Here is a 19,719-nt window from a genome sequence, read left to right as displayed (position 1 = left end):
GAGGCGGGGTGCAGCCAAGTAAGGCTAAGCCCAGGGCCTGTCCCCACCCCCCTCCAGCCACACTTCCCACCCCACACTCACATCAAAGGGCTCACAAAAGGCATCATTGCTGCCAAAGACAGGGTTGGGGACAGAAACCAGGGTTGGGCTGGTCCCTTCTTGCCATGGGGAGAAGTCATCATCAGCATTATCTTCTGCCTAGAAGAGGAGCTGTGACTGGTAAGGCCCCCACACATGACAGAAGGACCCTGTCCCCACAGCCCCAACCCCTCTTTACCTGGAAGGCAGAGAAGCCAAAGCCTGTGGGCTTGCCTCGGGCGCGCAGGTAGAGGGCTCCAGCTACCAGCCCCAGCAGTGTTCCAGAAGCTACCACGATCCCCATGCTTAGTGCCACAGGTTGAGGCTTGTGTCCCAGCACCGGCCTCTGTAAGCAAAAAAGGGCTGAGTGTCAAGGACCAGGCCAGAGATAGCCCCTCCCCCTTGAGGCTCTGTCTCCCACTTCTGCCCACTCACAGACTGCGGTGGCGGTGTGAGCAGGGGGCTGGCCAGAGAGTGAATGATACCATTGAAAGCCAAAATATCCCACACGAGAATGTGGCTGACCACAACTGTCCCCGGGGTCTGTGGAGAAACTGCAGTCAGGCCCCCTGGTAAGCAAGGTTGAGCCAGGAGGGTACTGGTAAGGCCAGACTCACCAGAGGGACCCTAGAACTGTTGTCAGGGCCTTCATCTCTTATGAAGAGGCTAAGTCCTGAGTGGGCAGGAAGCCATGTCCCCTGACTGGCATTAGCACTCAGAAAGGTGGCATTGGAAGCGTGGAGTTCTAGGTCTGAGCCACTCAGCGTCTATGAACAGAGTAAGATCTGTTGGGTTAGGCCCACCAGAGAGCGCAAGCTGTACCCAAGCCCCTCCTGTTACCATATTGTCCACAAAGCCTTCGTTGACAGGAACAAAGAGTGTCTTGAAGGAGTGCTCATCGTCCAAGAAGTCCAGAAAATCCAGACCTCGCTCGGTGGCGTTGGCATAGTCCAGCAACATCTAGGGTGGGGAGACGGGGTGTGGACAAGCTTTCTCTTTGGGGATCCCAACTGCCTACATTCCCACTTCTGAGGCTAGACCTCTGCACACCCCATAGAAGGTAGAGAAGTTGGCAGTGGTAGCCAGGACTTCGAGCAGCTTCCCATTGCATGTGCTGATCCCGTCACCCACGAAGCCGGCCCGACATTGGCAAGCCACATCTGCAGGGAGGGAAGGCATGTCAGCTTAGAGAGGAGTATTGGAGAAATCAAGGGTTGGGGGTAAGCAGAGGTGGGTAGAGTGGACGTACCTTGCACACGGTAGCAGTAGGCATCCCAGCGCTCCGAAAGGTTCTTGCGGACCCCGAGGCTGATTACACCTACACGATTATCGCCACAGTCTGCCGCTGGGAAGACGACAGGATGAGCAGCAGAGCCATTGGCCAACCAGCCCATGAAGCAGACATGAAAACCCAGCTGTAGGGGCAAGAGGAGATGCTGAGACCAGAGCCCAACTCAATGGGCTTCCATAGGCTTAGCTCCTACCCTTGAGCCCTGTGCACCTGCTGGGCAGCGGAGAGCTGGGGGAGCGAAGCAAGGGCTGCTCCCTGGTCCTCACAGGCTTCCCTGGCCTCTGAGAAGGTCAAGCCATAAGGGCCACTGGGGGCCTGGATGTGGAAGACACCAGCCTGTTTTTCTGCAGGAAGAAGGGAGGGTGTATGATTGACAGGACAGTAACCGGGGATACTACAGTGGGTTGGAGGTGGGTAAGGAAGCATACCCTGGAAATGCAGGTCAGTGCACAGAGCGTCTCTGTGGCAGGGAGCTGATTTGCTCATGCATCGGTCCACAGGTGGCTTAAGCTCCGCCAGACACTGCAGTCCGTCACCCACATAGCCTACATGGCATTCACAGCGCCGTGTGTTCTGTGGGCAGAGAGAGCAGTGGATGCTCACAGGGACTGGAGGAGTGGGCTGTGAGGCCTCTACACCCAGACTACTCAGCTCCCCGGGACCTGCTTACCGGACCAGTGTTGAGGCAGTCAGCATGCTCGCTGCAGCCTCCACGGTGGCCGTCCAGGCAGGGATTGCGAGCTCGGCAACTCCAGCCATCGCCCTCATAGTCAGGCAGACAGGAGCAAGTGACCATTGTCCCCACCTGGCTGCAGTTGGCATGCTCACTGCAGCCGCCATGCCCCTTCCGGCACAGATCTGCCACTGGAGGCAAGGAAGGAGTGGTTGAGCCGCATACCTAGGGTGGGTCCAGGACTTCTTACCAGCAACTCACAGCCTCCTGCTTACCTGTGCACACACGGCCGTCCCCTTCATAGCCCAGGCTGCACTCACAGCTGTTGCCCACACGGCACACGGCCTGGGTTGCACAGGGTGGGGTACATACGGGCTGCAACTCTGTCCCCAGGACCCATCCCATAAGATCACGTCAGTAGCTCCCCTCCTAGCCGCTGCCCCTCCCACCCACCATAGGGGCCTCCACCTGTGTGTGCAGCTAGGCGGCCAGTGTGTGCACAAATGCACAGCAGCCCAGGTTCAAGGGCTACTCACCCAGCTGCACTTCACAGCGTGGCCCAGTCCAGCCTTCATCACAGAAGCAGGAGCCAGAGCCCCCAAGGCCTTCATCACAACGTCCATGCGGGGTGCAGTGGCAAGCTGGGGAGAAGGACAAGTTGACACACAGGGCAAAGGAAGTGGGGCGAGAGCGAATGGGACAAGACAGAGATGACATACCTTGGCATTGGGGTCCAAAGGTACCTGGAGCACATAATTCACAGGCTGTCCCAGCAAAACCCGAGTGGCATTTACACTGCCCACTTCCGCTCATGCCATCCAGACACACTCCGTGATCACTGCAGGGGCTTTTGGGGCCACCAGGGCAAGCTAGGGAATAGCGTAGAGGAAGGGACCAGAGGCTCCCATGAGAACACCCACATACCTGCATCCCGGGATCTGCTGTCTGTTCTCCTACTGAGCGCCAGCCAAGGCTCTTCAAGGAGTGTCAGTTCACCCATGTCCTCACAGCCCTGAGACCCCCATCAGACCCCAGAGAATACCCAGAGCCTTCAGAACTCCGTGCCAGATTATGAATCTTCCGTACACCTACCCTCACGCAGTTGAAGCATTCCCCTACCCTAGAGCACCCCAAAATCCTTTCTTAAAGGGCAATAGCCAGAGCTTTGATTCTGGCCATCTTGGAGGCTAGAGGAGCTGGTCAGCTTGTCTGCTGCTCTCAGAATGCTTACCTTGGCAGTCAATGCCATAGTGACCAGGGCAGCAGCTGGGCTTCCAGATGACTGTGACACAGTTTCGGTGGCAGCCCCTACCCAGTCGATGGTGGTTCCAAAAACTAGGCTGTATCCAGGCTCCACCACGCATTGTCAGGGAGTGTAGCGGGGTTGCCCAGAACTTGGAGTAATCACGCCAGCAGGACTTGGGGCTGCCCTGGGTCAAAAGGAGTCAGGCCACAGCCAGCCTGTGCTTGATGGTGCTCGGCCCCTCCCCTCAACCCTCCTCTCAGCCTCTAGGCCCTTACCTGCTCCTGTGAGCCCCGAGGACAGGGTGGCTCCAGCCCACAGACGCTGCAAGTCTTCTGGAGGGGATGGAGGTCAACACTGCAGGGTCAGGTGGGTGCACAGGACAGGACAGGTAGGCTGGGCCCCTGCCGTGCACCTGTGGCCCGTGGCCTTCCTCACCATTTGAAGTGTCTGGGTCTCAAAACGATCACAGCGGGCACCAAGGCCGGGTGGCTCCAGCAGCTGATCAATGCCATAAGCCACGCCCCCTTCAAAGAGCAAGTGTCTTTGCACAATGCGGGTGTTGTCTTCACCTACCAGGAGCTCACCCTAAAGGGGAAGATGTAGGGATCATGGGCACTGCAGCCCCTCACTGCCCTGCCCCTGTTGTCCTTAACCAAGCTCTCTCCCCAGACTCACAGGCCGAGCATGACTGCAGGAGAAAGAGATAGTGTTTCCATACATGGTTCGGAGTTGGCCCAGGTTGGGTAGGTCAGATGCCAAGGCCTAAAAAAATGAAGACATGATTGGAGTTGGGCATGCAGGCAGTAGGGACCAAAGATCGGGTCTGTGCCCACCTCAATATTGCGGATCACGTGACCCCGAAGAATGGCTGCCAGTTTGTCACGGTGGTCCTCATGGTAGAGCCAGTTCTGCCGGTCAGGAGGCAGGGCTTGCAGGGCGGAATCTGTGGGCCACAGCATAGTGAAGGGACGATGAGTTGCATCCTGAAGCATGGGCAGAAGACCAGCCACCTGTGGGGGCGGAGCAAAGGTGTGACACTTAGAGATGAGGCTGGACCCCAGAAGCCAGAAAGAAGATGCAGAGAAACCTGGCCCAGATAATTAGCCATGCTTATCTGCAGTCCTGGGTGGACGATCATCCCCTCATCTGCAGGGAATTGGTCCCAAAGCCCCAGCAGATGCCTTAAATTACAGTGACCCATACATATGAACTATGTATTTATGAACTATATATATATATATATATATATATATATATATATATATATATATATATACTGCTTTCTTCTACCTGTGATAAAGGGTTATTTATAAACTAGTTACAATAAGGGATGAAAAATAGCCAGGAGGTGGTGGTGCACGCCTTTAATCTCAACACTCAGAAGGCAGAGGCAGGCAGATCTCTGAGTTCAAGGCCAGCCTGGTCTAGGACAGCCAGGACTACACAGAGAAACCCTGTCTTGAGAGGAGAGAGAGGTACAATAAAATTGAAACAATACACCATAATAAAAGTTATTTAAAATGTGAGATATTTCTAGGGCTTTTCAATTTAATATTTTTATTATACTTAACCTGGTTCGTTTTTGTTTTGGGGTATGTGGGTGTGTGTGTGTGTGCGTGTGACATGGGAGAGGGGGCATGCTCGCAACTGCACACATGGAGACCCTACAGGAGTCAGTTTTCTCCTGCTGCATGGGTCTCAGGGTTGTCAGGTGTGGTAGCAAGTACTCTCACCCACTGAGCCATCTTGCCAACATTGTTGACTATGAATTGAAATTGTAGGTAGGGGAACACTTGCAGGGAAAAGTCTCCACACACCTTGGCTGCATTTCCTCACGTGTATCCACACCGAGAGGCTCTTACATGGTACAAGGAAATTCCCATAGGCGCATTCGTTCCCAGAAAGAGGAAAGCATGCATACTGTTACACGCATGCGCACACACTGGCAGGCCCGCATTCATGAGAGCAGTACCGTCACTAGGCGGCTGAAGATCTTGTAACCAAAGCTTTCAGTAGCGGCGGTGATATTTCTCTGGGAAAGAGCATGCATGGGTCACATGGTCAGGCAGGAAGAGAGGATCCCAGCCCGCCACCCAGTCCCAGGCTCTTGCCCAGCCATACCCGAGGGACGGGGACAGTGTCAGCCTCCCAGTGTAGCACATCCGGTGGCAGCAGAACACGGTCAATGAAGTGCAGGACGCCATTCACGGCCTCATAGTCACGGCTTACCACCCGAGCAAAGTCATTGAGATAAATGCTGCCCTGTGGGAGGACCGTGGTTGCATGGGGCAAAGCTGAGGTTGGAAGTGAAGCTACGGGGTGTGCCTAGGCCAGAGCAGGGCTTGAGGTGGGGAGAGTTTTTTTGGTAGACAGTGCTGGGCTTTGGACTGAGGTAGAAGATGAGTCAGGAAAGGGCAGAATCACTATGAGAAGCTTGTACAAGGAACCACACTAGGCCTGGTATTGTGGGAGCATGATGCTGGTATCAGCTTGACTTGGGAATCCGGACTTGGGGCAGGCCAGTGCTGACGGAGAGGGCCCTGGGTGTGGGTATTCTCTGGGCCGGACTCTACTCCCTCCTATTTGGATCCAGGCTGAGTAGTAAAGGGATGGAGGCAGGGGCACAGGGACAGTTTGAAGGGGGCTGAGCTGGGGGTTGAATCCTGCAGGAAGACTCTATAGCCAGTAGGACCAACAGTGTGAGAGCTCACCTCCTTCTCACTGAAACGCAGCGTGTGCCCAGACAGTGCAGTGGCATATTCCTGGTCCAGCAGGTCTTGGCTCCCCAGCTGCCGGCAGCCAACCACGTGGTAGCGAAACACCAGCTGGCGATGGGCACGGATCCTAGCCAGCTCGTCCTAGCATAGAGTCAGGAAGATAGTGGGAGCCAATGACTGTCACTTCTGCCCATGCCATGACCAGAGCACTCATCTCTCTCCCGACTTCTCCCAGGGCTGTATACCTGGGACATGTTGCTCACTAAATCAGCATGGGGCACAAAGATGGTGAAAGGCCCATCACCCTTGAGCTCCTTGTATTCCTGGGGAGGCAGGACACGACGTGAGTGGAAGGGGAACAATCTGGGACCAACTTGGAACGTCTAATGATCTGGGAAAAACTGAAATTCTGAAGAGTCCACGCCAGCCAACTCCGCCCACCCCCCCAGCCAATCAGATGGGAGCACAGAGGTCCAGAGCAGGTTGGCATCTGCCCAGCAGGCCTCAAAGGCCTAGGCTGGCTACTCACCATGAGGTTGAGGCTGAAGAATGAGGCATGCTTGTTCCGTAGGAGCTCCTGGGGGAGCAAGGATCAGTTCAGATTTTGGGTGCTCCCCCCAAGGTCTGGCCAAGGCAGAGATGAGGAAAGGAAAGCCAGGGAGGGTTCTGATCTGGGGCCAGGATTGTTTGCATGTGATGCAGATGAGGTTTAGCCCAGGAAGAATTAGGGGTCAGATTCAGGGTCATGGGATCATAGTCAAGGATCAGAATTGAATCTGGGATCTTAGCCTAGATTGGAGTTCAGGTTTGTGTCGGGCATAGCCACAGTCAAGCCTGGGTCAGACTTGGGCATCATTACCAGTCCAACTCGTCCATGGCAGGTGATCCCATCTCCCACGGTATGACTTGGGTTGCAGGTACACGTCCTCTGCCCATCCCCCGTGCTTCTGCACACAGCATAAGGGCTGCAGCCACCATTGTTCTGGGTAGAAGAGGAAGGCTGTGGTGGCATCCTGCCACCTCTGAAAGACCAGACTTAGGAAGGATGCCTCAAAGTCCCTGGTTGCCCCTCACAGTTTTATTTCTGCTGTTGAATCCGACTAGAGCTAGGGGTTGGGAGGTCCTGGGGCCATCCTAAGGGTGAGGAGAGCTGTGTCTGGTCTCAGTGCCCTTCTCTCGACAAATGCGCTAGGATATAAGGTTCTAACCTGGGAGCAGGGGTCCAGAAGCTTGCAAGTCTGGATGCCATCACCACTGTAGCCCTCACGGCAGCTGCAAGAGACCTGTCGCAAATCCTGATCATTGTGGCTGCATGGGGCCCTGAATGGCAGGGCCACCCCAGACCTAGTAGTCTGAACAGAGGCCTCGGTGTTAAGCCTGTCAACTGACCTGCTGGGGGCCCGTGGGGATGCAATCAGCGTGAACGTGGCAGCCCCCATGGCGGATGAGACAGCTGTTTATCTCTAGGGGAAGAAACGCCGAGATGAGGAACAGCCCTGATGACCCCCCCGCCCATCTGCATGGCCTGCCTTCACATGCGTCTATCTTGGGGCACCTCACCCTGGCACAGCTCTCCGTCGCCTGTGTAGCCCTCCTGGCAGGTACACGTCCGCTGCCCGGGAGCCACCTTGGTGCAGTTGGCGTAGGGCGAGCAGCCCCCATGGCCAGCAGCACATGGGTCCACCTCTAGGGACAGAGGTTGTGAGACACAGACAGGAGATACGGAAAAGGTTAGAGAGACTGTGGGACGCCCACCCCAAGCATTCCAGAGTGGGATGCAGGGCATCCGGATGGCCAACCTGAGCAATAACTGCCGTTGCCTGAGTATCCTGCAGCACAGATACAGGTGGGGATTCCAGTGACGTCCTGTATGCAGCTGGGAGGGATGGCAGCCACTTAGCCTGTCTGCCCTGTCCTGCCCACAGTCACCCCACCACAGGCTGGGCTCACTCACTTGGCATTGGGATCACACTTCTTGGGACACTGAAGGTTGATGATTTCTGGGAGTAGACAGAAGGTTCTGGTCATTCGGAGCAAAATTGTTCCCCTGTTGTCACTTGACCCTAACCTCCTGGGACCTACTTTGATCACAGCGGAGACCCTGCCAACCAACATTACACACACAGCTTCCGTTCCCTCGCAGCCCCTCCTGGCACAGCCCGTGGTCACAGTCACATACTGGAAGTGGGACAACAAAGGACAGGAGTTACTTTCCTGCTCTTTACGGTGTAGTACCCAGTCTGCTCCCCTTCCCAAGGGCCCCCACCCTACTCTCTGCAGACCTCACCTCCGGAACAGGTGGGTCCATAGCGGCCCAGCTCACACATCTCACAGGCTGTTCCGTGGAAGCCCTCTTGGCAGCGGCATTCCCCGCTGCCCAGGAGCCTGTCTTGGCACTGCCCATGGCCTGAGCACACTCCACCTAGACCCCCTGGGCATGGTTCACACAGTGTGCCAAAGAAGCCTGGGCAGCAGTCGGGCACCTGTAGGGGCAGGGGAATGGGAAGGGGAGGAGAGAGGCCCAGGGTAGGCCGGGATGGATGTCATTAGCCAGGAAGAGATGGTTACATCTCAGAGTCACCAAACAGAGCAACTTGGAAGCACAGACCCAGGGAGGGCAGACCAAAACCCTCAGGGGATGCGGGGGCTGCCCTCCACAACCCTCCCCTGGTGGGGGTAGACTCAAACAAGGGAGAGTGGCAACTCCATGGGCTGCACAGGAGAAACAAGAAAGCCTCAGTACTGCGCTGGCTGATGGTGCCAGCTCTGGGATTCAACTCTGTATCTCTCATGTCCATTCTCCAGGGGTTAAACACAGGAATAACAGTAGCTCTCTGATTTTGGACAGTCCTAAGACCCTTGCTTTGCTGTCTTTTTTAAAAATGTATTTATTATATATGCAGTGTTCTGTCTGCATACATGTCTGTATGTATGTATGCATACATGCCTGCAGGCCAGAAGAAGGCACCAGATCTCATTGCAGATGGTTATGAGCTATCATGTGGTTGCTGGGACTTGAACTCAGGACCTCTGAAAGAGCAATCAGTGCTCTTAACCTCTGAGCCATCTCTCCAGCTGCAGCTTTGCTGTCTTTGCTGGAGAGCTGCAGCTTTGCTGTCTTTGCTGGAGACTCAGCATCTCTGTCCTTGAAATTCAGTCTGAACTCTTCCCTGGGCCTACTCCGCTCTCCTTCCTAGGCAAAGTGGCAAAGCCTTAGCAGGGGACACGTCAGAGCAAACCTGGATCTTCTTGGCACATGTGTAGGAACAGCCCCGGGAGAAAGAAAAGCCAGATCTGTAGACACAGCTCTTCCTAGGTGTGTCCTAGAATTGGAGACACACAGGAAGGGTCACCTGCCGGCTTGGGAAGAGACAGGGTTGTTCGAGAGAGATAAACAACTATGCTGGACAAGCATAAGGGTAGTAGAAGGGAGAGGTAGAGGCCAAGACAGACGGGCCTGATGAGGGGACGGCAGAGGGATCAGGACTAGGGCAACAATGAAGCTCCCCTGAGCAGACCAGGGCTGTGGTTCAGTCTTAACCGGGAGTTAAGTTCCCAGCAGGACTGAACCTGGGACTTTAGTGGGGACATGGAAGTAAGTACGGGGTTGTACTGAGCCCAGCATCACCTGCAGCTGGAAGCCTTGAGTGCAGCGGAATTTCCGGGTACAGTTTATGCATTTCTCCTGGAGAAGAAGGGGAAGGTATCAGTTGGTCCAGGATAGACTAGCCAAGTGTTCCTGCTACTCAGACCAAGCAGCATGCTTGTGGGTTTCACTTTTGTTTTTGAAACAGGGTCTTACTATGTAGCCCTGACTGGCCTGATGTTTAAGAAGGGATCTGCCTGCCTCAGCTTCTAGAGTTCTGGGATTAAAGGTGTATGTCACCACTCCCAGCTGCAGATCTTTTTTTTAAAATTTATTTATGTATATTTTATGTATAACTGTTCTGCAGGCCAGAAGAGGGCATCAGATCCTATTATAGATGGTTGTGAGCCACCATGTGGCTGCTGGGAATTGAACTCAGGACCTCTAGAAGAGCAGCCAGTGTTCTTAACTGCTGAGCCACCTCTCCAGCCCCTGCAGCTGCTGATATTTAACATCCCTCTGGCGCCAGCTTCTTACCCGAAGAGCTTCTGCGTGGCTGTGTAGGCAGCGGCTGGACCCCACTGTCAAGATCCCTGCCAAACCAAAGAGGGAGCAGCCAGGAGCCTCCAGAAAGGGCCCCTCCAGTGGCATGTGGTTCACCTCGGGCTGCAACGGAAGACAGCAGGTTGGATCTGCCTACCCACTCCCACTAGCCTCCCTCTTAGAAACAAGATAAGAACATACTCCAGGACTGGGGATAGCTCCAAGAATGGAAGGGAAGTCTTTCTAGACCAGAGGCTAGGGTCTCCTTGGTGGGAAAGCTTCAAAGGCAGGTCCTAAGACTCTTCCTGGGGGAAGAGTCTCCTAATCCCTGCCCTTCAAACCTGGCCGCTGTGATTGTAGAAGACCAGCCAGTGGGCAGGGCCCAGAAGCGAATTCCGGTGTCCTCCTTTCCGAAGGACCTCCACAGAGAGTGCCTCCCCAAGGATCACGTGATGCCGGACTATGTCTATGTCCTGCCAGGGAGGAGTCACTTCAGGGTTTCCAAGACTCTCAAGGGTCCTGAGCATCATGCCATCATCATGCCCCTGCATCTTGGCAAAGGGGGCTCATCCTGCCCATCCCCAAGGCCTCACCAGGATACTGCTGTTGCCCTGGGTCTCCAGAGAGTGATTTGTGGGCACAAAGATGGTGTAGGCTTTAGCAGCCTCAATTTGGGCCACCAGTTTGTGATGCTAGGAATAGAGACAGGGAGCAAGGATGAGTACGGCAGCCCTCAGTCCTGATGCGGGGAGCCAGCCAGACCCCTGCAGCCTCCTGGGAACTCACTCCCCTTGAATGAACCCCCTTTACCTTCAGCTGCTCCCTGAAGAGGTGGAAGGCAGGCACCCTATCTAGCTGCTGCAGCAACCCTGGCCCAGTCTGCACATCACCTCTTGGAGGTAACAAGACCTGGTATAGAGCAGGAGGGGCTGTCAGTCCGTCATTACTGGCCCAGGAGGTTCCCCACGCTCCCTTCACCTGCCATACCTGGCTGATAATGTGTAGGATGCCATTGGTAGCAAGGAGGTCAGGTACGTCCACACTGACATTCTGCACCCAGACTTTCTGGAAGGTAGCAGACAGAGCTCACTCTAGTTGGTCACTGATACATGGTGTAAGAGACACCCCACCAGACTCTACCAGGCCTCAGGTTCTACCAGGTAGGTGCATAGACCATCATTAGTACCCACATAAAGAGGGGCAGGGTTACATTCGCTGGCACACACCACTTCTAATGAGACAACTACGTGTGTAGTCTCTGAATCAGCCCTGGGCAACCCCAAGCTTTGTTTCCTGGGAGCCCAAGTATTGGGAGAAAGCCACTGTGGGACATGTCCAGCGTTCAGCTCTTACCCCGCTGATGTTGTGTATCTGCCAATGTGTCGTGGGGCTCAGTGTGGCTACTTGTTGTCCACTTAACCGGGCCAACTCCTCCTCTGAGAAGGCACCCTGGAGAAAATGGGCCCTATGGGGAACAGTTGGGGGCACTGAACCTTAAGCCTGGGCTCTCCCCACTTTTGTAGATACATGGTAAACAAAGAACTGGATCCTCTCCATCCTGTCTGGGAAGGGTCCAAGATCTCACCCGGAATCCCTTCCATGGCCCAGGCCCTTCCCAGCTGTCCCACCTGACTAATTCTGGCAGCATCTTTGGCTGCAGCCAGAAGGCCTGGTCCTCACGGCTCAGCCTACGGATGGCAGCTTCAGAAGGTACCAGGGCGGTGACTCTGCTGCCAGCAGGAAGAGTGACACTTGAATTCTGCACACAGTGAGTGGGAACAGGGAGATGAAGGTGACTCTTGGGAGTTCTAGGTAGCATTCCTGAATCCACGAAGGCCTTAGAGACATGAGCCCAACCCTGTCTCTACCTTGAACCACTGGGAGAAGGCAGAGAAGTGAGCATTTGCCTCCAGTTCCTAAGGGGCAGGGGGAAAAAAAAGCTGAGGCCATAGACCCAAGAACAAATTCAAGTCCCCAATCATCCCCTTCTCCATGGGGACATGGGAGGATGGCACAGACATAGGGAGAGAACAAATCTGTGCACCACGTACCTGGAAGATGTCTCCATAGCAACTGAAGCCATCACCACCAAAATGAGGGGGGCATGTACAAACCCGCTGACCTCCCCCAACTGCCTGGCAAGTAGCCTGGTAGAGTGAGGAACAGACAGTTAGTGGCCTCCATCCATCCATCCATCATCCAAACACCAAGCTGGATACCATCTACTCTCATCTTTTTCTCCTTCCGTTATCACCTATTCCCCACCCTTTACCTGTGCCGCCACTAAATTCTTCAGCTATCCTGCCTGTGTTCAAAAAGCCCTTTCAGTAGCCCTGCTCCAGTACCACAGAGCCCTCGATGTGGGATCATCCCACCAGTAGAGACTTGGGGAGCCAGTGCTATACGGCCACAAAGGTAACCCTGACCTCAGGAGCCTGAGTTTTTGAAAGCAGGAGGGGCAAGGCCTGAGGAGTGTCTGGGAAAGGCAGATACTGTGGGGTATGAAAGTCAAGGGACAGCAAGGAATTAGGCGGGGCCAGAGGAACAAGGAACGGGGTAGCATGGGGCAGTGAGAGGGGCTGGGCAGGTTGAGAGGCTCTAGGAGGGTCCAAGGCCTTAATAACACAGCACAAGGGCTTTGTCCTGTGATAGAATGAGGGAGTGATGGCAGGGTTTGGAGTTTAGGGAGATACAAGTGCTAAAGACAAACATGCCCCGCTGCAACGGCCCTCCCCAGAGAGCCTCCCCAGGGCCTCAAAGCCCTTGTCCCCTCTTACCAGGCCATGGCAGCCACCGTTGCCCACCCTGCAGGGGTCGATGGGGCTGCACTGGTAGCCGTCTCCAGCAAAGCCCAGCTTGCATGTGCATCGACTCTGGGGAGAAAGTAACAGAATTTTATCCCACACCACAGGCCCCATCTCCTCCTCTGATCCCAAGGAGATGGGCCCACACCCCAGGCAAGCTCTTGTTGTCTTGTCCTTGCAGATCTGTGCTCTGGAACCCCAAGGAGAAATCAGCTCTCGGGGTTAAGACTGATCAGAGATGGTACTGGCTGGATGCTTCTGTGCAGACTCAGCACCACCCTAGACTCAGAACCCCCGTCAAGGTCATTGGCCTGAGGTCAGTGTCTTCTGGCAAGTGGGCAGGGATTGGCCAAGACCAGCCCCTGGAAGGGCACTGGGACCCCACCTCCTTTCCTGTCACCCAGTCAACTGTTCTGGTCTCTTCCCCTAATGGACAGGCCTTTGGGCTTGTCTATACTGCAAGTAAGCACAAGTGAGACCCTCTTCTCTGATAGCAACTGTTGTGTGTGTGTGGGGGGCATCTATATCTAAGCATTCAAAACCCCAGTTCTGAGTTTTCTTTATCTTTCTTTCCTTTCTTCCTTTCACAGGGTCTGGCTATGTAATCCAGCCTGGTCTTGAATGTGAGATCCCCTGCTTCTGCCTCCTGAGTGCTCCCAAGCTCCTATGGAGTTCTAAGTTTTAAGGCTCTGGATGGGGTTCAGGGCTTTACCCCTTATTCCAGCCTGATTTTTGTATTGACAATACTCTACAGACTGCTGACTCGGAGGCCACCACAGAATTGAAAGAACAGGGCCGTGAAGGGGCTGACTCTGAGCCAGCCAACCTAACCTCCCTGCTAGTGCAGTAGATATTCTTTAAAAACTATTTATGTATGTAAAATTATTTTACATGCGCATGGATATTTTGCCTACATGTATGTGTACACCATATGCCTGTCTGGTACCTGTGGAGGCCCGGAAAGGGCACTGAATCCCCGGTGACCAGAGTTACAGACAATTGTGAACTGCCATGTGAGTGCTGGGAATCACCTGGGTTCTTAGTAAGAGCAGCCAGAACTCTTAAGCACTGAGCCTTCTTTTCAGCCCTGATTTATTTATGCTTAATTTTTATATATGGGAGTTTTGCCTGCATTGTGTCTGTGCACCGCACGCATGTAGTGCCTGAAGAGGCCAGATGAAGGCATCAGATCCTCTGGAACTGGAGCTACACAGTTGTTAGCTGCCCTACGGATGCGAGGAACCTAACCCAGTTAAGCCACAGTGCTCTTAACCACGGAGCCAGCTCTCTGCCCCCACCTTAGATATTCTTTTGTTTTATTTTGAAACAGGGTCTGTTATGTGTCTCTGACTGTTCTGAGATTCTCTCTGCACACCAAGCTGGCCTCAAACTCACAAAGGTCTGCTTCCCTCTGCCCCTTGAATGCTGGAATTAAAGGCGTGCACCACTGTGCCTGGTCCATGCTAGATTTTTTAATATTATTTATTTATTTATTTAGGTTTTGCAAGACAGGATTTCTCTATACTTTTGGAACCTGTCCTGGAACTAGCTCTTGTAGACCAGGCTAGCCTCGAACTTTCAGAGATCCGCCTGCCTCTGCCTCCCGAGTACTGGGATAAAGGCATGTGCCACCACCATCACCTGACTCCATGTTAGATATTTTTGAACACTTGCCAGAACTAGGGTTCATGAACCTCAAAATGCTTTAAGATCCCACAACAAGTAATTTGAGCCTAGACTGTGAAGTTCCAGAGATAGATTACTGTAGATTATTCTAGAAGTGTGGGACCTCTAGAGGCAGGTTTCCTCTTGTCTTGCTTGGTATCATATTCCCCAGTCTAGGAGAGAGCTTGCCCCATAACACATATGGAGCCAGGGAACACATGAGTGACCAGTATCAGGGTGCAGGACTTCGTCTGCACCTGTGGGTCCGGACTCTGAGCTCGGAGTAGATGTTCCTGAAGTCAGAGTGGGTGGGGGCAAGTCCCCAGCTGTCCTTCTGCTCCTCACCTGTCCAGGGCCCACATAGCTGCAGAGAGCATCCACATGACAGCCACCTCGAGTGTCCAGCCCACATTCGTCAATGGCCACACACATGCGGCCATCCCCACTCCAGCCTTTGAGGCAAACGCAGCGGTGGGTGCCCAGGTCTCCAGGGATACATTCAGCCTGTGTGGGTTATGAATAAGTGGCTCCCGGTACAGGGCCACGGGTGGAGGCCTAGGAGCCCCATCCTGCATCTGGGTCAGAACACTAGGGAAAGGGTAAAGAGAGAAACTGACATTCTCCGAGCAGCCACCACGGTCTGGATGTGAGCAGGGATTGCTGCGTGTGCAGGAGAAGCCATCACCTTCAAAACCATCGAGGCAGATACACCTGGGATAGAGAGGAGAGGCCCACTTGAGCTTGGGGAAGAGGCTGGAGAATTATGGCAGGACACAGAGGAAGGCAGAGTCCTCACCTGGCCTTGCCCTCCTGACTGACGCAGCGAGCATGCTGGTGGCAGAGCTGAGCCAGCCCTCCGGGACTGCAGTGTCCCATGGACTCATTGCAGAAGCGGCCTTGGAAGCCAGGGGCACATGTGCCGGTCTGGCACACTCCTCCGCTGCCAGGACGGTTGTCACACAGACCGTGAACACAACCACAGTCTATGGGGAAGAAGTGGGAACAGAGAAATTGGACAGGAAGTAGGACTTGATGCCAGCCAAGATTGGTTTTGCAAAGGGACTAGGGAATGGAGTGGCTAAGAGACTTGACTTTGTTATTTGACCCTCTATTAGGGTACCTAAATCATAGCTCATTCAAACTCGAAGAGCAGATAAGCAAACTATGAAGGAGGCCATTTTTTTGTTTTTGTTTTTTCTTTTTTAAATATTATTTATTTATTATGTATACATTATTCTGTCTGTTTGTATGCCTAAAGGCCAGAAGAGGGCACGAGACCTCATTACAGATGGTTATGAGCCACCATTTGGTTGCTGGGAATTGAACTCAGGACCTTTGGAAGAGCAGGCAATGCTCTTAACCACTGAGCCATCTCTCCAGTCGCCATTTTTGTTTTTTCTTTTTTTGGGGGGGGATTTTTCAAGACAGGCTTTCTCTGTAGCTTTGGAGCCTGTCCTGGAACTATCTCTTGTAGACCAGGCTGGCCTCAAACTTACAGAGATCTGCCTGCCTCTGCCTTCCGACTGCTGGGATTAAAGACGTGCGCCACCACCACCTGGCATCTGTTTTTATTTTTAACAAGACAGGGTTTCTCTGTGTAGCTCTCTGGCTGTCCTAGAACTCACTCTGTAGACCAGGCTGGCCTTGAACTCAGAGATCCATCTGCCTCTGCCTCCAGAGTGCTGGAATTGAAAGTAGGTGCCACCATAGCCTAGCTTTGAATTTTTAGTCACATCATTCTAGCTACTCTGTCTCCAATCCCACTATGAGATAGTCTTGTTTAAAACGTGCTTGCTTTAAGGCATGGTTTTCTTTTGGTGAAAAAGGCAGTATCTATGACTGTTCTCCAACTGGTACTACTCCCTGGGCCAGCATTCCGCTTAGGGCCCTCTTCCTCCTTGGGAGCCCTTAGTCACCTTCTCTCCATTAAGAGCTTCTTTCTCTGGGAGGTGGCCTGGGCCCGGTCACTCACCCTCCTGGCAGTGCTCGCCGTGCTTGTTTGGGTTGGAGCAGACATGGCAGGCAATACCCTTGTAGTCTGGAAAGCAGAGGCAGGCTCCATTGCCCTGGACGCCATCGCTGCACTGGAAGATGGCAGGCACAAAAGGGGTCAGTCAAGGACATGGTCACCACAGCCCCCCCCCCCCGACCCTCTGAACCTCCCTTCCTGGTGGGCTCTGAACCCCTGTTCCCTGAGAACTCACCCTGTAAGAGACCTCCAAAATCACTTAAGCTGCCAAGCTGGCAGATAGTTACTGAAGGCACACAACCTTTTGTTTTGTTTGGTTTGGTTTGGTTTTTCGAGACAGGGTTTCTCTGTGGTTTTGGAGCCTGTCCTGGAACTAGCTCTCGTCGACCAGACTGGACTCGAACTCACAGAAATCTGCTTGCCTCTGCCTCCCAAGTGCTGGGATTAAAGGCGTGCGCCACCACTGCCCAGCAGCCCCGGAGGTTTTATGTGTAACTCAGACAGTAACTCCTGAGTGAGTTCTTCTGTGCAGGCACTAAACACTCAGTGCAGCACTGACATCTCCAAGTGTCAAAAGCAGAATACTAAAGAATACTGGCATTTGGGCATGGTGGCACACACCTTTAATTCCAGCACTCGGGAGGCAAAAGCAGGTTCTGTGTGTTCCAGGCCAGCCTGTTATATAGAAAGAGTTCCAGGACTGCCAGGGCTATATAGAGATCGTATCTCAGAAAATAATTTTGTGTGTGTGTGCACCTGAGTACAGAAACCGGTGGAGGCCAGAAGCACTGGATTATCAGGTGGTCGTGAGCCACCTAACATGGGTGTTGATAACCAAATCAGGTCCTCTGCAAGGGTAGCATGTGCTCTCCCCACTGAGCCATCTCTCTAGACCCGAGAGCAATAATTTCTAGTAAAACAGTTTGGTCCAATATCAACTACTTAAAGTGGGGAAGGCGAGACAAGAGAGAGTCAGGCCTGGTTCTGACACTGCCAGCCAGGGAAGGTATCAGCCTCATGACACCTACCAGGGTGGGGACTCACATTGCCTTTTCCATAGCAGGGGTTGGAGAAGCCCCCAGGACATTGTGTGCAGTCAGGCCCAAAGAATCCTTTGCAGCAGCCACGTTTCTGCAAGAGACAGAGCGTGTGTGAGCATCCAGGCCATACCAGATCCCACACAGGATGCTTCTGCTTGCTGGCCTCATCTCGAGAGCACAGGGATGGGTAGGGATCCCCCAGTAGCACCTCTTTAACCATTAGGATGTGGGGCGTAGTTCAGCGGCAAAGCACTTGCCTAGTATGTGAGGCTTTGGGTTCTAGTCCTACCACAGACACAAAGACGAACAAACAAGCAAACAAAAAACCCAACAAAAACCCTTCCAAACTAAACAAAAAGAATGCCTGGGAAGGGAAGCCCCGCCCTCAACCCAACTTGGGAATCCCCCAAACAAAGAGGAAGTGGCCAGGGTCTCCAGAGAGTGCAGGCCTGCCCAGACTCACTGTGATGGTCTGGTTGCAGTAGTGGGCACAGCCCTTCTTCAGCATGTTGAGTCCAGTTGGGTCATGGGTATAAACACACTCCTTGGGGAAGATATCCTAGAACACGCCATACGAGGTCAGTCAGCAGAGTAGGTGGGTTTAGGACATACTGAGCCTCCAGGTATGTTCTAGCCTCCTTGCCTCTACTCCCCACTGCAACTGACGTACGATTGGGCTACTGGCAAAAAGGGATCCCCGAGGGCAAGGCTAGGGGTGCTCACCATTTTCACACTGTTTGGGGGGCATACACTGGCATTCAAGGCTTGGCAGTCCACACAAGTACCCTGAGAAGAGCAGCGCAGGGCAGAGAGAAAGGATCAGAGACATCAAGCAAAGATCCGAAGAAGGAGAAAGAACCAACTGTAGAGAGGTCAGGAAAGGTGTTGGGAGGAAGCCTGTAGAGGCAGGTGGGCCACCAGGCTCCCCTCATGCAGGGTAGGCTTATCACCACAGCAGCTGATGGAATGAGTTGGACGCTTGTCGCTCTGATCTCTTCACCTATGTCCAACAGCCCTTGTGCCACAAGGCCCTCCCTCAGCAAGAGCTGAACTGTCACTGTACCATGCATTCAGAACTGTGAGCCAAAATAAGCCAGTCTCAAATATCCCATGATGGCAACCCAACCAGTGTTCTCTCCTGTCCGTGTGCTAGGGGCAGAGATCTGGGTACAGGGTGAAGTCTGGGTTCAGGGCAGGGCTCACTGGCACAATCTGGTGCTGCTCTTCATCACAGTGCTGGGGTAGGATAGGCAGGATGGTGGGGGGCAGCAGGATGCCTTCCAGCATGTGGATCACACCGTTGGCAGCCAGCACATCCACTCTCCGCACAGGGATGCCCTCAGGTCCCAGCAGGATGCGCCCCTGCAACACAGACCCCATATGCCATCCCCAGCCGGCCTTTGCTGCTCTGTTTTTGTCTGCTGTGGCTTTACTTCATACTTGTGGGACCTATGTCTATTCTCCTAGCCCAGCTGGGACCTTGTCAAGTGTCCTGCCCACTACGGTATTTGGAGCATGCTGTCAGGCATGAACAAGGCCTGCAGCCTTCTGATCCATGTGTGCACCTGTTCACAGATCTCACCTCCTCAGAGATATTCACAGTCAGGACCTGGTTGGCCATGGTGAGGACACGTCCCTTAGAGATGAGCTTCTCCACCGTCAGCTGGGGCAGGAAGACAGTGAGTGGTTTCAGATTGGATACTGGCCACACCTTGTACAGGTGATGCACAGTGACTCTGAGTCCCCAGAAATGGAGAAGGGAGGATGAGGACACTGAACCCCCAGAAAGATCAAAATCTGCAGTAGCCCCTGAAACGGGGGACACTGTGAAGTACCTGGCCATGGTTGTAGATGTGGTACCGTACCAGCTCCTGAAGTTTGGAAAGGCCCTGGGGGGGGGGGGATCGATTGCTTGAGGTTGACGGGGGTGGGGTGGGAGTCTAGCAACCACAGCCCATAGCCTGTCTCCCCTTAGAGCTTACTGATGTAAAAAGGTAGATCAGTCGACCATCTCGCAGGCTGTCTACAGCATCATTGCTTGGGGCGAAAACTGTGAAGGGCCCGGGCCCATCCAAGATGGATGGAAGTCCACAGTTCTATGACAGCA

General features: G+C 53.7%; 1 protein-coding gene across 1 annotated transcript in view; it reads right to left on the bottom strand.

Annotated features, from left to right (window-relative positions):
* The window catches only part of Stab1 (stabilin 1), a 29,659-nt gene that overhangs the window by 199 nt on the left and 9,741 nt on the right, over positions 1-19,719 (bottom strand). The window contains exons 15-68 of the mRNA XM_041662843.1: positions 19,595-19,708; positions 19,448-19,501; positions 19,195-19,275; positions 18,816-18,974; positions 18,336-18,398; positions 18,076-18,171; positions 17,617-17,703; positions 16,576-16,687; positions 15,400-15,586; positions 15,221-15,314; positions 14,949-15,107; positions 12,912-13,007; positions 12,186-12,281; positions 12,003-12,050; positions 11,763-11,893; positions 11,488-11,599; positions 11,122-11,199; positions 10,945-11,043; positions 10,728-10,826; positions 10,476-10,607; positions 10,129-10,257; positions 9,634-9,690; positions 9,245-9,328; positions 8,293-8,488; positions 8,088-8,183; positions 7,960-8,005; positions 7,805-7,881; positions 7,566-7,691; positions 7,395-7,468; positions 7,214-7,288; positions 6,865-6,987; positions 6,535-6,582; positions 6,251-6,328; positions 6,000-6,146; positions 5,410-5,550; positions 5,261-5,320; positions 4,122-4,298; positions 3,964-4,050; positions 3,724-3,873; positions 3,564-3,620; positions 3,274-3,472; positions 2,762-2,911; positions 2,579-2,683; positions 2,318-2,425; positions 2,040-2,233; positions 1,798-1,942; positions 1,580-1,713; positions 1,328-1,493; positions 1,129-1,238; positions 919-1,038; positions 696-845; positions 514-621; positions 278-424; positions 82-198 (exon numbers count right to left, since the gene is read on the bottom strand). Of these exons, the coding sequence (XP_041518777.1) occupies positions 82-198; positions 278-424; positions 514-621; positions 696-845; positions 919-1,038; positions 1,129-1,238; positions 1,328-1,493; positions 1,580-1,713; positions 1,798-1,942; positions 2,040-2,233; positions 2,318-2,425; positions 2,579-2,683; positions 2,762-2,911; positions 3,274-3,472; positions 3,564-3,620; positions 3,724-3,873; positions 3,964-4,050; positions 4,122-4,298; positions 5,261-5,320; positions 5,410-5,550; positions 6,000-6,146; positions 6,251-6,328; positions 6,535-6,582; positions 6,865-6,987; positions 7,214-7,288; positions 7,395-7,468; positions 7,566-7,691; positions 7,805-7,881; positions 7,960-8,005; positions 8,088-8,183; positions 8,293-8,488; positions 9,245-9,328; positions 9,634-9,690; positions 10,129-10,257; positions 10,476-10,607; positions 10,728-10,826; positions 10,945-11,043; positions 11,122-11,199; positions 11,488-11,599; positions 11,763-11,893; positions 12,003-12,050; positions 12,186-12,281; positions 12,912-13,007; positions 14,949-15,107; positions 15,221-15,314; positions 15,400-15,586; positions 16,576-16,687; positions 17,617-17,703; positions 18,076-18,171; positions 18,336-18,398; positions 18,816-18,974; positions 19,195-19,275; positions 19,448-19,501; positions 19,595-19,708 (6,078 nt within the window). The remainder of the gene's footprint in view (positions 1-81; positions 199-277; positions 425-513; positions 622-695; positions 846-918; positions 1,039-1,128; positions 1,239-1,327; positions 1,494-1,579; positions 1,714-1,797; positions 1,943-2,039; positions 2,234-2,317; positions 2,426-2,578; positions 2,684-2,761; positions 2,912-3,273; positions 3,473-3,563; positions 3,621-3,723; positions 3,874-3,963; positions 4,051-4,121; positions 4,299-5,260; positions 5,321-5,409; positions 5,551-5,999; positions 6,147-6,250; positions 6,329-6,534; positions 6,583-6,864; positions 6,988-7,213; positions 7,289-7,394; positions 7,469-7,565; positions 7,692-7,804; positions 7,882-7,959; positions 8,006-8,087; positions 8,184-8,292; positions 8,489-9,244; positions 9,329-9,633; positions 9,691-10,128; positions 10,258-10,475; positions 10,608-10,727; positions 10,827-10,944; positions 11,044-11,121; positions 11,200-11,487; positions 11,600-11,762; positions 11,894-12,002; positions 12,051-12,185; positions 12,282-12,911; positions 13,008-14,948; positions 15,108-15,220; positions 15,315-15,399; positions 15,587-16,575; positions 16,688-17,616; positions 17,704-18,075; positions 18,172-18,335; positions 18,399-18,815; positions 18,975-19,194; positions 19,276-19,447; positions 19,502-19,594; positions 19,709-19,719) is intronic.

Source organism: Microtus oregoni, unplaced genomic scaffold (assembly GCF_018167655.1).
Source record: "Microtus oregoni isolate MIOR12 unplaced genomic scaffold, Mior012 000013F_ref0000133, whole genome shotgun sequence".
NCBI classification, from domain to species: Eukaryota; Metazoa; Chordata; class Mammalia; order Rodentia; family Cricetidae; genus Microtus; species Microtus oregoni.
The sequence above is the reverse complement of the archived record's forward strand: the minus strand, read 5'-3'. Positions and strand labels throughout refer to the sequence as shown.